Below are 13,749 nucleotides of genomic sequence, written 5' to 3' on the forward strand. Positions count from 1 at the left end.
AGTGATTCTTGTGCCTCAGCCTCCCAAGTAACTGGGATTACAGGTGCCCGCCACCACAGCAAGCTAATTGTGTGTGTGTGTGTGTGTGTGTATATGTGTTTTCTTGAGATGGAGTCTTGCTCTGTCGCTCAGGCTGGAATGCAGTAGCATGATCTTGGCTCACTGCAACCTTCACCTACAGGGTTCAAGTGATTCTCCTGTCGCAGCCTCCTGAGTAGCTGGGATTACGGGCGCCCACCACCATGCCGGTCTAATTTTTGTATATTTAGTAGAGACGGATTTTCGCCATGTTGGACAGGCTGGTTTTGAACTCCTGACGTCAGGTGATCCACCTGCCTCACCTTCCCGAAGTACTGGGATTACAGGCATGAGCCACTGTACCCTGCAATTTTTGTATTTTTAGTGGAGATAGGGTTTCACCATTTTGGCCGGACTGGTCTTGAACTCCTGACTTCAGGTGATCCACCCACCTCAGCCTCCCAAAGTGCTGGGATTACAGGTATGAGCCACCACACCCGACCAGATTCACCCTTTTCGGAGCCCTTATTTAGGTCTGGCCCCACCCTGGAGTCATGCCTCACAAAACTGATTTAAAATGAGAGATTTTGCTGGTGAATCCTGCTGCCTTTCTAGAGCTGGTGCTCAAAATTTCAGAAACCCAAAAGCAGGTAAATGAGAAAAATAAACTGTATGTTTTAGGATCCTAATTTTTAAATTTTGTGTTAAAACCAGTGCTTACAGAAATATTTCATTTAGCAACTTGTTTTCTAGTCCTGCAGATCCAGTAGCTGTTCCACAAGTCACAAAAAAGTAAATATAAACACCATAAAAATTTCTGTAAACTACATTAAATTCTCTCATTCCGTATCCCTCCTGTCTATACTTAGCTTTTATTCTATACATTTTATTTTTAAAAATGACAGAGAAACGAAGAACCCTTTATCTAAATCCTGGGAATTATTGAACACTTAGTACCAACTCCCAGGGTGTTATGAGGATTAAGTCACATAATGTGTTATTCCCCACACAGTGCTTTGTAACATACTCTTGAGCAGATAGTACCTGCTTAATAAACATTGCATTATTACATGTTTACATGTTGTTTTTCTAATGCAGACTCATTCAGACATTGTTGCCTTCTGTTTCCTCTGTAAACTTTAAAGAGCCAGCAAAGAATATGAAACTTTTGGATGGAGATTGGTTGTCTTCATTTGTACCAGAAATATTTGTGTTGTGACAAGAGAGCTGAGTGTAAGGGACTCTGTGCTGTGCCTGCTTTCTCTAACTACTGCTAATAATGAACCCAGGGGTAGCAACATCAGCATTGGCAGGGCACTTGTTTGAAACACCCATTCATGGACTTTTTCCAAACCTGCAGATTCACATTACATGGAGTGGGACCAAAATTCCCAAGTAATTTTGTTTTTTTTTGAGATGGAGTCTAGCTCTGTCACCCAGACTGAAGTGCAATGGCACGATCTCATTTCACTGCACCTTCCACCCCCCAGGTTTAAGCAATTCTCCTGCCTCAGCCTCCCGAGTAGCTGGGATTACAGGCATGCACCACCACACCAGCTAATTTTTTATTTTTATTTATTTATTTTTATTTATTTATTTATTTATTTTTGAGGCGGAGTCTCGCTCTGTTGCCCGGTCTGGAGTGCAGTGGCCAGATCTCAGCTCACTGCAAGCTCCGCCTCCCGGGTTTACGCCATTCTCCTGCCTCAGCCTCCCGAGTAGCTGGGACTACAGGCGCCCGCCACCTCGCCCGGCTAGTTTTTGTATTTTTAGTAGAGACGGGGTTTCACCGTGTTAGCCAGGATGGTCTTGATCTCCTGACCTCGTGATCCGCCCGTCTCGGCCTCCCAAAGTGCTGGGATTACAGGCTTGAGCCACCGCGCCCGGCTTAATTTTTTATTTTTAGTAGAGATGAGGTTTCTCCCTGTTTGTCAGGCAGGTCTTGAACTCTGGACCTCAGGTGATCCGCCCACCTCCGCGTCCCAAAGAGCTGGGATAAGTCACCACTACCTATCCTATTACCAAGTAATTTTTAAGCTCATTAAAGCTTAAGAGGCAGTGCTTATCAGCCCATTCCTCTTATTAGGATTACATGGTGAAATCCTGACTCTACTGAAAATACAAAAATTAGCTGGGCATGGTGGCATGTGCCTGTAATCCCAGCTACTTGGGAGGCTGAGGCAGGAGAATCACTTGAACCCGGGAGGCGGAGGTTACAGTGAGCTGAGATTGAGCCATTACACTCGAGCCTGGTAAGAGAGTGAAACTCCGTCTCAAAAAAAAAAATTTTTTTTTTTGCAGAAATCTCTTTACTTGTGCCCTTTCCACAGTTTCTATATATTGTTCGGGACGGAAGCATCTATGTTGTTTTAATGAAGGGCCTCATGTGACTTTAAGGTGAGGCCAGAATCAAGTATGAGGGCTTCAAAATAGATTCATGAGAGTGAAGTGCCACCTTTGCACTAAAGGGTGGTCACAGGGCCTGTTCTGTTTGGGTTTGGTAGGGACAGGGCAGTGTGGTGCATATTTCCATTACTGTAGCAGAATTTGCTGGTGTCTGTGGCAGGGGAGGGCACCTGTGGACAGGAAAAGAGGAACATATATTTTTATTTCCATGGAGCAACTCATTTTTTCCTGAATCTCTTCTGTTATAAAGGAGAGAAATGCATGGACTTTTTGGTCTTGGTCCTTCTGTCTGTGGTTGTGAGGCTAGTGTCTCTGTGTGGAGGTGGTGCTGATACCTTTTAAAGGGAATTTCCTCAAGATGCAGGTGTTACTTGTCCAGAGAATTTTATCTGAAAAAGATTTCCAGAGAAGGAGGAGAAAGAGGAATAATGGCTTCTTTTCAGCTACACATGTCTCAGATCAATAGCTGTGTCCACTCTGCCTCCTGGAGTGCCACGTGTTTAGTACTTGCAAATCTTCTCTACTTGTGTTTTTCCTCCCCAATGGGTTTGTTTCAGGTACTTTAAAAAATTCTTGTGATAGTCAGGGTCTCTAAAAAATATTTGTTTCTGGCTGGGCATGGTGGCTCATGCCTGTAATCCCAGGATTTTGGGAGTCCGAGACAAGTGGATCACCTGAGGTTGGGAGTTCAAGACCAGCCTGACCAAGATAGATAAACCCCATCTCTACTAAAAATACAAAATGAGCTGGGCGTGGTGTCACATGCCTGTAATCCTAGCTACTAGGAGGCTGAGGCAGGAGAATCACTTGAACCTGGGAGGCAGAGGTTGCGGTGAGCCGAGATCACACCATTGCACTTCAGCCTGAGCAACGAGAGCAAAACTCTGTCTCAAAAAAAAAAAAAAGTTTCTTGTGTACCAGAGCCTTCTCTACATCATGGCCTTTTATATGCAATGCAGAATTCCTACCATGAATTTTTGATCTGCCATATTGAAAGTGTTCCTTTTGTGACTGTTGAACATGGGAAGATGTGGATACTCAAGATTCCTATTGGGGGAAAGCTGGGGTCCTTAATAAAGATGGTGAACATATATGTTGTGGTTTCATCTAAACCCAGGAAGTTCTGAAAAAAGCATTAAGAGATACCTGCTCTCTAGAGTGCTAAAGAAAGACTACTTAAAATCATTATTAAAATGATGGAATGCGGGAGATATCTTGACCTTTGCATAAAACTGATTTTTTTATGGTTAAATTCAGTCTATAATTGACTTTTTGAGCAGCAGTATCTCAGCAGTGATGCTATGTTCCTCTGTGTGCATCAGCACATCATAAAAATTTGTTCTAGTGTAGTTGACATTAATAATTTACTTGGTTAAAGAGCTCTCTGACTTTTTTTTCACTGTAGAGTTAATTGTTTTTTTCTTTATTATTATCTTTATACAGCTAATATGCATAAACCATCACAATTAATCTGGTACTTGCCTTTTTTTCTTAGGTTTTTTGTTTGTTTGTTTGTTGTTTTTTTGCATGTATCTGTCTTTGGAAAATGAAGACTCTTGTCTTTGTTTACAAGCCAGAAAATTTGGGAAAAACACAGTCTCTTTCACTTGCCTAATGTTTGACAAAATAGTCTTCCTCGGTTAAAAACACTGCCATTACTAGTGACCTTGTTAGAATTTTAAAAACTCAGACTTTATTCCAGACCTTCTGAAAAATATATAAAAAAAAAACTTCACGACAGGATCTCCAGTTTATTGTACACATTAAAATTTGAGAGGTACCTTCTAACTGAACTTTTTTCTTGTGTGAAAAATATACACAACTCATTATGATGTAAGTATAGCACTCAATAATGTATACGTTTGTGTTTGTGTCCTTAATTATATACTTTATCATCCAGAGAAGTATCATATATGCACTGGTGTTGTGAATCTTATGCCATTCTCTGCCCTCAGAGTAAGAGAATACGTTAGAAAATATTTCTGTGTTAAAAATTATTGGATAATTTCAGTTATTCTTATAAGTCAGAATCAGTTCTCTTTACTCTCTCATTTCACCTCAATTCAAATAATAAATTCTGCCCATGGCCCCTTGGTAAATATACGTGTGTCTGTGTGTATGTGTTTTTCAGGAGACATTGACATTTAGGGATGTGGCCATAGAATTCTCTCTGGAGGAGTGGGAATGCCTGAACCCTGCTCAGCAGAATTTATATATGAATGTGATGTTAGAGAACTACAAAAACCTGGTCTTCTTGGGTGAGGATAACTTTAATACAGAATTTTTAATATACCCTAAAGGTTTTATGTCTCTATTTTGTAGAATATTTTTGGTAATTTATGCTTTGTATAAGTGAGTTTCTGATCCCAGTTTTCAAGAAAATCTTGATGATTTGTCTGTGTGGAAAATAATTTCTTCAACATGTTTCATCTTGATCTAAACTTTCCACATTCCTGAGCTGATGTGTATCCTTCACTCTAGATTAGTGGTAATTCCAGAAATTTAGCGGCATAAAATATCATTGCCCATATCTTAAAATCTATTTGCCATCACCAATTTTTGATTCAGGTAGTAAAATTAAAAACCTACAAATTTAAAATATTTTCTAAATAGTTAGAGATGTTTCTCTTTAGTATTTTCAGATTAATTGTATTTGTTTATTTATTTATTTATTTATTTTGAGATGGAATCTCACCCTGTCGCCCAGGCTGGAGTGCAATGGTGTGATCTTGGCTCACTGCAACCTCCACCCTGGGTTCAAGTGATTCTCCTGCCTCAGCCTCCCAAGTAGCTGGGATTACAGGTATGCACCTCTGTGCCCAGCAAATTTTTGTATTTTTAGTAGGTACGGTGTTTCACCATGTTGGCCAGGCTGGTTTCAAACTCCTGACCTCAGGGAATCCACCCGCCTTGCCCTTCCAAATTGCTGGGGTTACAGGTGTGAGCCACTGTGCCTGGCCAAAACACTTTTTTTTTTTTGAGACAGAATTTTTCTCTTGTTGCCTAGACTGGAGTGCAGTGGCACTACTACCTGCCACCTCTGCCTCCCGGGTGCAAGCAGTTCTCCTCCTGAGCCCCTGGAGTAGCTGGGACTACAGGCACCCGCCACCATGCCCAGCTAATTTTGTATTTTTAGTAAAGAGGGGGGTTTCACCATGTTGGACAGGTTGGTCTCAAACTCCTGACCTCAGGTGATCTGCCCGTCTCGGCCTCCCTTTGGATTAATTTTCTAGAATATTCTGTCACATCCTTTTTACTGAACACAGTACTAGGTTAGTAATTAGAGAATATGGGCAAGATTCATGTTATTTATTTTTAATAAAGCAGGTATTGCTGTCTCTAAGCAAGACCCAGTCACCTGTCTGGAGCAAGAAAAAGAGCCCTGGAATACGAAGAGACATGAGATGGTGGATGAACCCCCAGGTAGGTGAGAGTGAAAAAAAACAAACAGATGAGAGGTCCAAAGGTTAAAAAAAAAAAAAAAAGAATGCATATATGCCAGTCCTTACAGTGTGATTTAGGAAGCATCCAGTTTCTGGGAGGCCTGAATATTTTCTTAAGATTTTTTCTCACATAGGGGCATTTTCTGTCTTATGCTGTTAAATTCTCTAAGAATTCTACTTTTTCTTGGGGGATCTTCTTTCAAGCATATAATGAAAGCCAAAGTTCTTGTCATAGCATATAAAAGACTGTACAATCTGACTGCTTTTTTATTGTTTTGGGGCACACACAAAATGTCTGTATAATTTTGAAAAATTCTTTGTTAAATTATTTTTTAGTTCTCTTTTTGAATCCTGTCTGAAATATGTGAGAGTAGTGATTTCTGTTCCATTAAGCATTTCTTGTTAATATTTTTGCATATTCCATCCTGTTTGTATTACTATAGTCTTTTTTTTTTTTTTTTTTTTTGAGACGGAGTCTTGCTCTGCCACCCAGGCTGGAGTGCAGTGGCCGGCTCTCAGCTCACTGCAAGCTCCGCCTCCCGGGTTCACGCCATTCTCCTGTCTCAGCCTCCCGAGTAGCTGGGACTACAGGCGCCCGCCTCGTCGCCCGGCTAGTTTTTTGTATTTTTTAGTAGAGACGGGGTTTCACCGTATTAGCCAGGATGGTCTCGATCTCCTGACCTCATGATCCGCCCGTCTCGGCCTCCCAAAGTGCTGGGATTACAGGCTTGAGCCACCGCGCCCGGCCTACTATAGTCTTAAAATGTAGTTTGAAATTATAAATTATGATGTCCCTCTGCTTTGTTCTTTTTTCTCAAGAATGCTTTGGCTATTTGAAGTTTATTACAATTTCTTGTAAATTTTAGAATTGTATTTTCTACTGTGAAGGAAAGCCACTGGAATTATCAGAGAGTTTATTAAATGTATAGATTACTTTAGATAATATGGCATTTTAACAATATTTATTCTTTCAATCCTAGACATGAAATTTTTTTTTTTTTTTTTTTTTTTTTTTTTTTTTTTTAAGACAGAATCTCACTCTGTCACCAGCCTGGAGTGCAGTGGTACAATCTTGGCTCACTGCAACCTCCACCTCCTGTGTTCAAGTGATTCTCCTGCTTCAGCCTCCTGAGTAGCTGGTACTACAGGCGTGTGCCACAACACATAGCTAATTTTTTGTATTTTTAGTAGAGATTGGGTTTCACCATGCTATTCAGGCTGGTCTCAAACTCCTGACCTTGTGATCTGTCCACCTCGGCCTCCCAAAGTGCTGGGATTACAGGCATGAGCCACTGCACCCGGCCGACATTATATATTTTAAAATTTATTTTTGTCTTCTCTAATTTTTTTCATTGATATCTTATATATTTCTTTGTAAATATTTTTTACCTTCTTCATTATATTTGTTCTCAGAAATTTATTTTAATGCCATTACTCATAAGATTATTTTCTTCCTCTATTGTATCTGATAGTTTAAGTGTATAGAACCATAACTTGTATGTTAATTTTATATTTTGTTAAGTTACTGACTGTATTTATTAGTTTAGACAAATTTTTCTTTTTTTTCCTTTTTTGAGACACAGTCTCACTGTGTTGCCTAGGCTGGAGTGCAGTGGCATAATCTCAACTCACGACAACCTCCGCATCCTAGGTTCAAGCGATTCTCTTGCCTCAGCCTCCCAAGTAGTTGGGACTACAGGTGCCCAGCACCATGCCCAGCTACATTTTTTTTTTTTTGCATTTTTAGCAAGACAGGATTTCACTACGTTGGCCAGGCTGGTCTTGAACTCCTGACCTTGTGATTTGCCCCCCCCTTAGCCTCCCAAAATGCTGGGATTACAGATGTGAGCTACTGCACCTGGCTGTTTGGACAAATTTTAATGTACTGTTTGTGGTTTTTTATATATAAGATCATATGATCCACAAACAGCAACTTTTTACTTATTTCTCTTTAATTCCAGTGGCTTTTTAAAAATGTTTTTGACTAATTCTTGTGCCACACACTTTCGGTGCTACATTAAAATAGAAGCATTGACAATGGGCACAATATAGTTTTATATTGGCATCTGTGAATTTGAAGGAGCAAACAACTCCTTAGCTTTTATAAACAGGTTTCAGGAGGTAAAGATCTTTTTCTATTGTGTCCCTAGGGTGATGGGATGCCCTTTGGGTTTGTAGTGAAGAGGGGTTGTAGCTTTGTCGCAAAGCTGCTGGATCTGCACTAGAGTCCACCTTTAGATGGCTTCTCACAAGGGCTTGGGTACTTGTAATTCCCATTTTGTTTTTGGACAGATTGTATATATTCGTTAAGACTTTGATGTGTAGGGCAGACACTAAGGCAGATTTCTGCAGTTGGCTCCATGTATAATGGCCCTTATATCAGGATGTGAATGGGTATTGCTTTCACTGAGTACCAGAGAGGATTTCTTCATTTCACTATGTGGGTTTCTGTTTAGGAAAAACTGATCATGATCTGTGGCTCAGAGAGCTGGAACTGAGTCATTGGACTGCTTCAGGGACCACAGTAAAAACCAAGGTCTGTAGTCCTGTCTGCAAGGCTGCAAATGGGTGTCTTCCTCCAGATCTCCGGAAGGGCAGGACCTTTCCTAGACTGTAACCGGGAGGAGTTTGGGATGATTACAAAGTTAACTTCAGAATTCTCTGTTGGACCAAGCTGGGTGGGCCATTTCTTGATCTGTAGCCAAAACCAAGGGTCCTGTAGTTTCCCACGTGAATAAGTGCCTGTCCTCTGAAAAAACACCCCTCAATCTTGGGCTTTAGCAGTGTGTCACAACTCCCTCCCTGTGTCTCAAAGCTCTCTTAAAGGCACTTACTTTGGAGATAGGATCTTGTTTATCGTCCGGGCTGGTCTTGAAATCCAGTCCTGCAGCAATTCTCCAACCTCAGTATACCAATGTAGCTGTCATTACAGATGTGAGCCATGATGCCTGGCTCTCTCCTGAAGGCATTTTTTGTCAGGGATGACTGAATAATTTTTGTTGTGGTGAGGATAATCAAATAGAGCACCTTCTATTTTTTTATGTCACTGATGTTACTCTTTCTATACGTTTTTAATTTCTATTTTCCATTTCAAACTTGTCTGTCATTTTAGATTCAGACATTTAGGACAATATGCTAGAGTTTACATGTTATGCCTGAAGTAAATTAGATAATTGGTAGGCACTCCATATTACTAAAATGGTTACTTATAAATTTAAGTTTGCTGCAGGTAAAAAGGATTTAAAGGATTTTCACCCACTTTCTTCAGCATATATCTAAATGATAACATAATTTCCTCCTTCCTTCCTTCCTTCCTTCCTTCCTTCCTTCCTTCCTTCCTTCCTTCCTTCCTTCCTTCCTTCCTTCCTTCCTTTCTTTCTTTCTTTTCTTTCTTCCTTTTCCTAATCTTCTTCTCTTCTCTTGTCTTCTCTTCTCTTCTCCTTTTCTTTATCTCAGTCTGTTACCCAGGCTAGAGTGCAGTGGCATGATTTCGGCTCACTGCAACCTCCACCTCCCAGGTTCAGGCTATTCTGCCTCAGCCTCCTGAATAGGTAGGACTACAGGCATGTGCCACCATACCTAGCTAGTTTTTTGTATTTTTAGTAGAGACGGGGTTTCACCATATTGGCCAGGCTGGTCTGAAATTCCTGACCTTGTGATCCACCTGCCTCAGCCTCCCAAAATGCTGGGATTACAGGCGTGAGCCATTGTGCCCGGCCCAACATAATTTATTTCTAAATATTTGTTTTACATATCAGAGGCTCTAACCCTATTTTGCAAAATATAAGTTTTAACTTAGCAATGTAATGATATTCTTTGCTTCTAAAGTTGGATTACAGTAGTTTCAATTTTGTGTAAGAATAGCATATATTTAAATGTATCACATTTTTTACATGCTTTTTTTAAAGTTTCTTATTAGACTATTTATAATTATACTGCATATTCTGTGAAATTTTATGCCAGTGATTCAAAATACCTGCGTTCCCTGAGTACACAGTCAACTATTGTAGTTATCTAGACAATTCTTTTTTAATGGCACATTAATGTCGCATACCAGATTTTATGAGTAAACATGTCTCTTATTACACAGTTTCTTATTAGTGCTTTTTCAGTGTATGTTTCTTTTCTTTTTTTTTTTTTTTTTTGAGACGGAGTCTTGCTCTGTCGCCCGGGCTGGAGTGCAGTGGCCGGATCTCAGCTCACTGCAAGCTCCGCCTCCCGGGTTTACGCCATTCTCCTGCCTCAGCCTCCTGAGTAGCTGGGACTACAGGCGCCCGCCACCTCGCCCGGCTAGTTTTTTGTATTTTTAGTAGAGACGGGGTTTCACCGTGTTAGCCAGGATGGTCTCAATCTCTTGACCTCATGATCCACCAGCCTTGGCCTCCCAAAGTGCTGGGATTACAGGCGTGAGCCACTGCATATATATTTTCTTTGTGTGAGAAAGATACTTTTGTGATTTGAAGGTAATTTTTGAGAAGATTTATAATTCTGTATTTTTTTCTGTTTTTCCTTTAGAAAAATTAATTGTTGTAAAAACACATAACAGGCTGGTCACAGTGGCTCATGCCTATCATCCCAGCACTTTGGGAAGCTGAGGCAGGCAGATCACTTGAGGTCAGGAGCTCCAGACCAGCCTGGCCAACATGGTGAAACCCTGTCTCTGCTGAAAATACAAAATTAGCCAGACGTGGTGGCATATGCCTGTAATTTGAGCTACACAGGAGACCAAGGCAGGAAAGTCATTAAACCCAGTAGGCAGAGGTTGCAGTGAGCCGAGATCATGCCACCGCACTCCAGCCTGGGTGAGAGAGCGAGTTTCCATCTCAAAAAACAAACAAACAAGAAAAAACAACAAAAAAACACATGACATAAAATTAAGCATCTTAAATCGATTTAAGTGCATATTCCAGACATGGTGGGGGCTCACATCTGTAACCCCTGAATTTTGGGAGGCCAACACAGGACTATCATTTGAGCCCCAAAGTTTGAGACCAGCCTGGGCAACATATGGAGATCTCCTCTCTACAAAATTTTTAAAAAGTATCCAGGTATAGTGTTGTGTACCTGTGGACCCAGCTATTTGGGAGATTTAGGGAGGATTACTTGAGCCTAGGAGTTTGACGCTGAAGTGAGACAAAATTGTGCCACTGCACTTTAGCTTGGGTGACAGAGTGGACCCTGTCTCAAAAAGAAGCTGTACGTTTCGGGGATGTTAAATACATTCACACTGTTATGCAAAAGACTTCTAGAAATTTTACATGTTGTGAAACTAAAACCCAATATCCATTTAAGTAACAAGAACCCATTTTACCCTCTCTCCAGCCCATGACGAACACCCTTCCACTTTCTGTTTTTATGAGTGTGACTACTTAAGATATCTCACATAAGTGGAATTGTATTCATTATTTTGTTTCTAGCTTATTTCAAGTGACATATTTTCAAAATTTATCTTAAAATGTGACAAGATTTCTTTGATAATATTTGATTTAATTATAATATTTGATAATCTTTGGTTTCTGTGATAATATTTCATTGAATGTATATGTTACATTTTTGATGTGTTTATAAATTAAGAGACACCTGGGTTGCTTCTGCCTTTTGGCTTTTGTGAATACGGGTGCAATAAACATGGATGTTCAAATATGTCCCAGGTCCTGTGTTGGATATTTTGGATATAGATTGATAAGAGTGGGATTGCTGTATTTGATAATTCCATTGTTAATTATTTAAGAAGCATTTATAACATTTTAGAATAATGGCTGTTTCCTCATTTTCTACCAACAATCAATATAGGCTTTATTTTCATTGCATCGTCAACAGATTTGGTGTTTTAAAAAACATGTATATTTTCAAACATACACTGTAGTGGCCATTGTAATGAGATTTTATTTATTTATTATTTATTATTTTTTGAGAGGGAGTGTTGCTGTTGTCATTCAGGCCTGCTGTTGTCACCCAGGCAATGGCATGATGGCTCACTGCAACCTCTGCCTCCCGGGTTCCATCAGTTCTCCTGCCTCAGTCTCCTGAGTAGCTGAGCTTACAGGTGCCTACCACCATGCCAGGCTAATTTTTATATTTTTAGTAGAGATGGGGGTTTCACCATGTTGGCCAGGCTGGTCTTGAACTCCTGACCTCAGGTGATCCATCTGCCTTGACCTGCCAAGATGCTGGGATTACATGCGTGAGCCACCACGCCTGGCCTCATTTTTATTTTTAAGCGTTTCTCTACAAATCATTAGTTTTGCTTTTCTTTTCAAATGGTTTTTCCCATTTGGATATCTTTTTTGATGAAAATTTAGTTCAATTATTTTTTCTTTTTTTTTGGGGGGCGGGGGGAGTCCCACTCTCTCACCCAGGCTGGAGTGTAATGGCACAATCTCAGCTCACTGCAACCTCTGCCTCCTGGGTTCAAGCGATTCTCCTGCCTCAGCCTCCTGAGTAACTGGGATTACAGGTGCCAAAGTTACTCTTTGTCTTCCACCATGATTGTAAGTTTCCTGAGATCCTCACCGGAAGCAGATGCTGTTACACCCTTCTTGTACAGTCTGCTGAACTGGGAGCCAAATAAACCTTCTTTCTTTATAAGTTACACACTCAGGTATTCCTCTATATGCAAAATAGTTAATACAGTCTATAATGTCTGTTTTCTGTTTTCTTACTGATATTTTATCTGAATTTTCTATTTGTTGTTGCAAATGAGGTCTTGATCTCCACAATTATGTTGCTATGTATTTCTTCCTTCACCTTTGTCAAAGTTTGCTTTATATATTTTGGAGCCCTCATGTCATATATACGTATACATATAAATAGATATGATAGTTACAGATTCCTGGTAAATTGACAGATTTGACCATTATATAATATCGTGTTTGTCCTATGCTATTATATACAAGCATATGTCCTATGTTGTTATATACAAGCATATTATATACAATATAATTATTACCACCTCACCCAATTGTGGTTACTATTTGCATGGAATATAGATTTTTTTCAGTTCTGTTACTTTCAACCTATTTGACTCAATGCTAAAATATGTCTCTTATAGACAGCAGATTGTGTACTTTTTAACTTAAGCTATTAAGGTGTCTTATTTCTTTTTCTTTTTATAAAAGAAAATTTTAATTTAATTTTTATTTTTTTGAGATGGTGTCTCTCTCTGTCGCCCAGGCTGGAGAGCCATGATCTCTGCTTACTGCAACCTCCCCCTCCTGAATTCAAGTGATATTCCTGCCTCAGCCTCCCAAGTAGCTGGGACTACAGGCGTTGTGGCTAATTTTTGTATTTTTAGTAGAGACAGGGTTTTACCATGTTCGTCAGCCTGGTCCCAATCTGACCTTGTGATCTGCCCACCTCGGCCTCTCAAAGTGCTGGGATTACAGGCATGAGCCACTGCGCCTGGCCAATGTATTTATTTTTGAGATAAAGTCTCACTCTGTCATCCAGGCTGGTTTGCAGTGGCATGATCACGACTCACTGCAACCTCAGCCTCCCAAACTCAGATGATCTCATTTCAGTCTCTTGAGTAGCTGGTTTGCAAATGTGTGCCATCCCAAACCCAGATCGTTTTTTGTACTTTTTTTGTAGAGACAGTTTTTTGCCATGTTGTCTAGGTTGGTCTCAAACTCTTGAGTTAAAGTTCCCTCGGCCTCCCAACATTCTGAGATTACATTATTTTTTTTAAGTAATTTAACTAATTTATTTTTTAAATGATTGCTTAAAGATATGAAGTTACTATTACCGGTTTTATTGTTGTTCGTTTTTTAAATTAAATTAAATTAAATTTTATGTTCCAGGATACATGTGCAGGATGTGCAGGTTTGTTACATAAGTAAACGTGTGCTGTGGTGGTTTGCTGCACCTATTAACCCCTCACCTC

At 40.0% G+C, this 13,749-nt stretch overlaps 2 protein-coding genes across 3 annotated transcripts in view; both read left to right on the forward strand.

Annotated features, from left to right (window-relative positions):
- Positions 1-13,749, forward strand: part of ZNF738 (zinc finger protein 738) — a 452,488-nt gene that overhangs the window by 283,235 nt on the left and 155,504 nt on the right. The window lies entirely within an intron of this gene.
- Positions 1-13,749, forward strand: part of LOC104657295 (zinc finger protein 431) — a 41,728-nt gene that overhangs the window by 19,218 nt on the left and 8,761 nt on the right. The window contains 2 exon segments of the mRNA XM_030912893.1: positions 4,556-4,682; positions 5,752-5,847. Coding sequence (XP_030768753.1) covers positions 4,556-4,682; positions 5,752-5,847 — 223 coding nt within the window.

The sequence above is a fragment of the Rhinopithecus roxellana genome, chromosome 12 (genome assembly GCF_007565055.1).
Source record: "Rhinopithecus roxellana isolate Shanxi Qingling chromosome 12, ASM756505v1, whole genome shotgun sequence".
NCBI lineage: Eukaryota > Metazoa > Chordata > Mammalia > Primates > Cercopithecidae > Rhinopithecus > Rhinopithecus roxellana.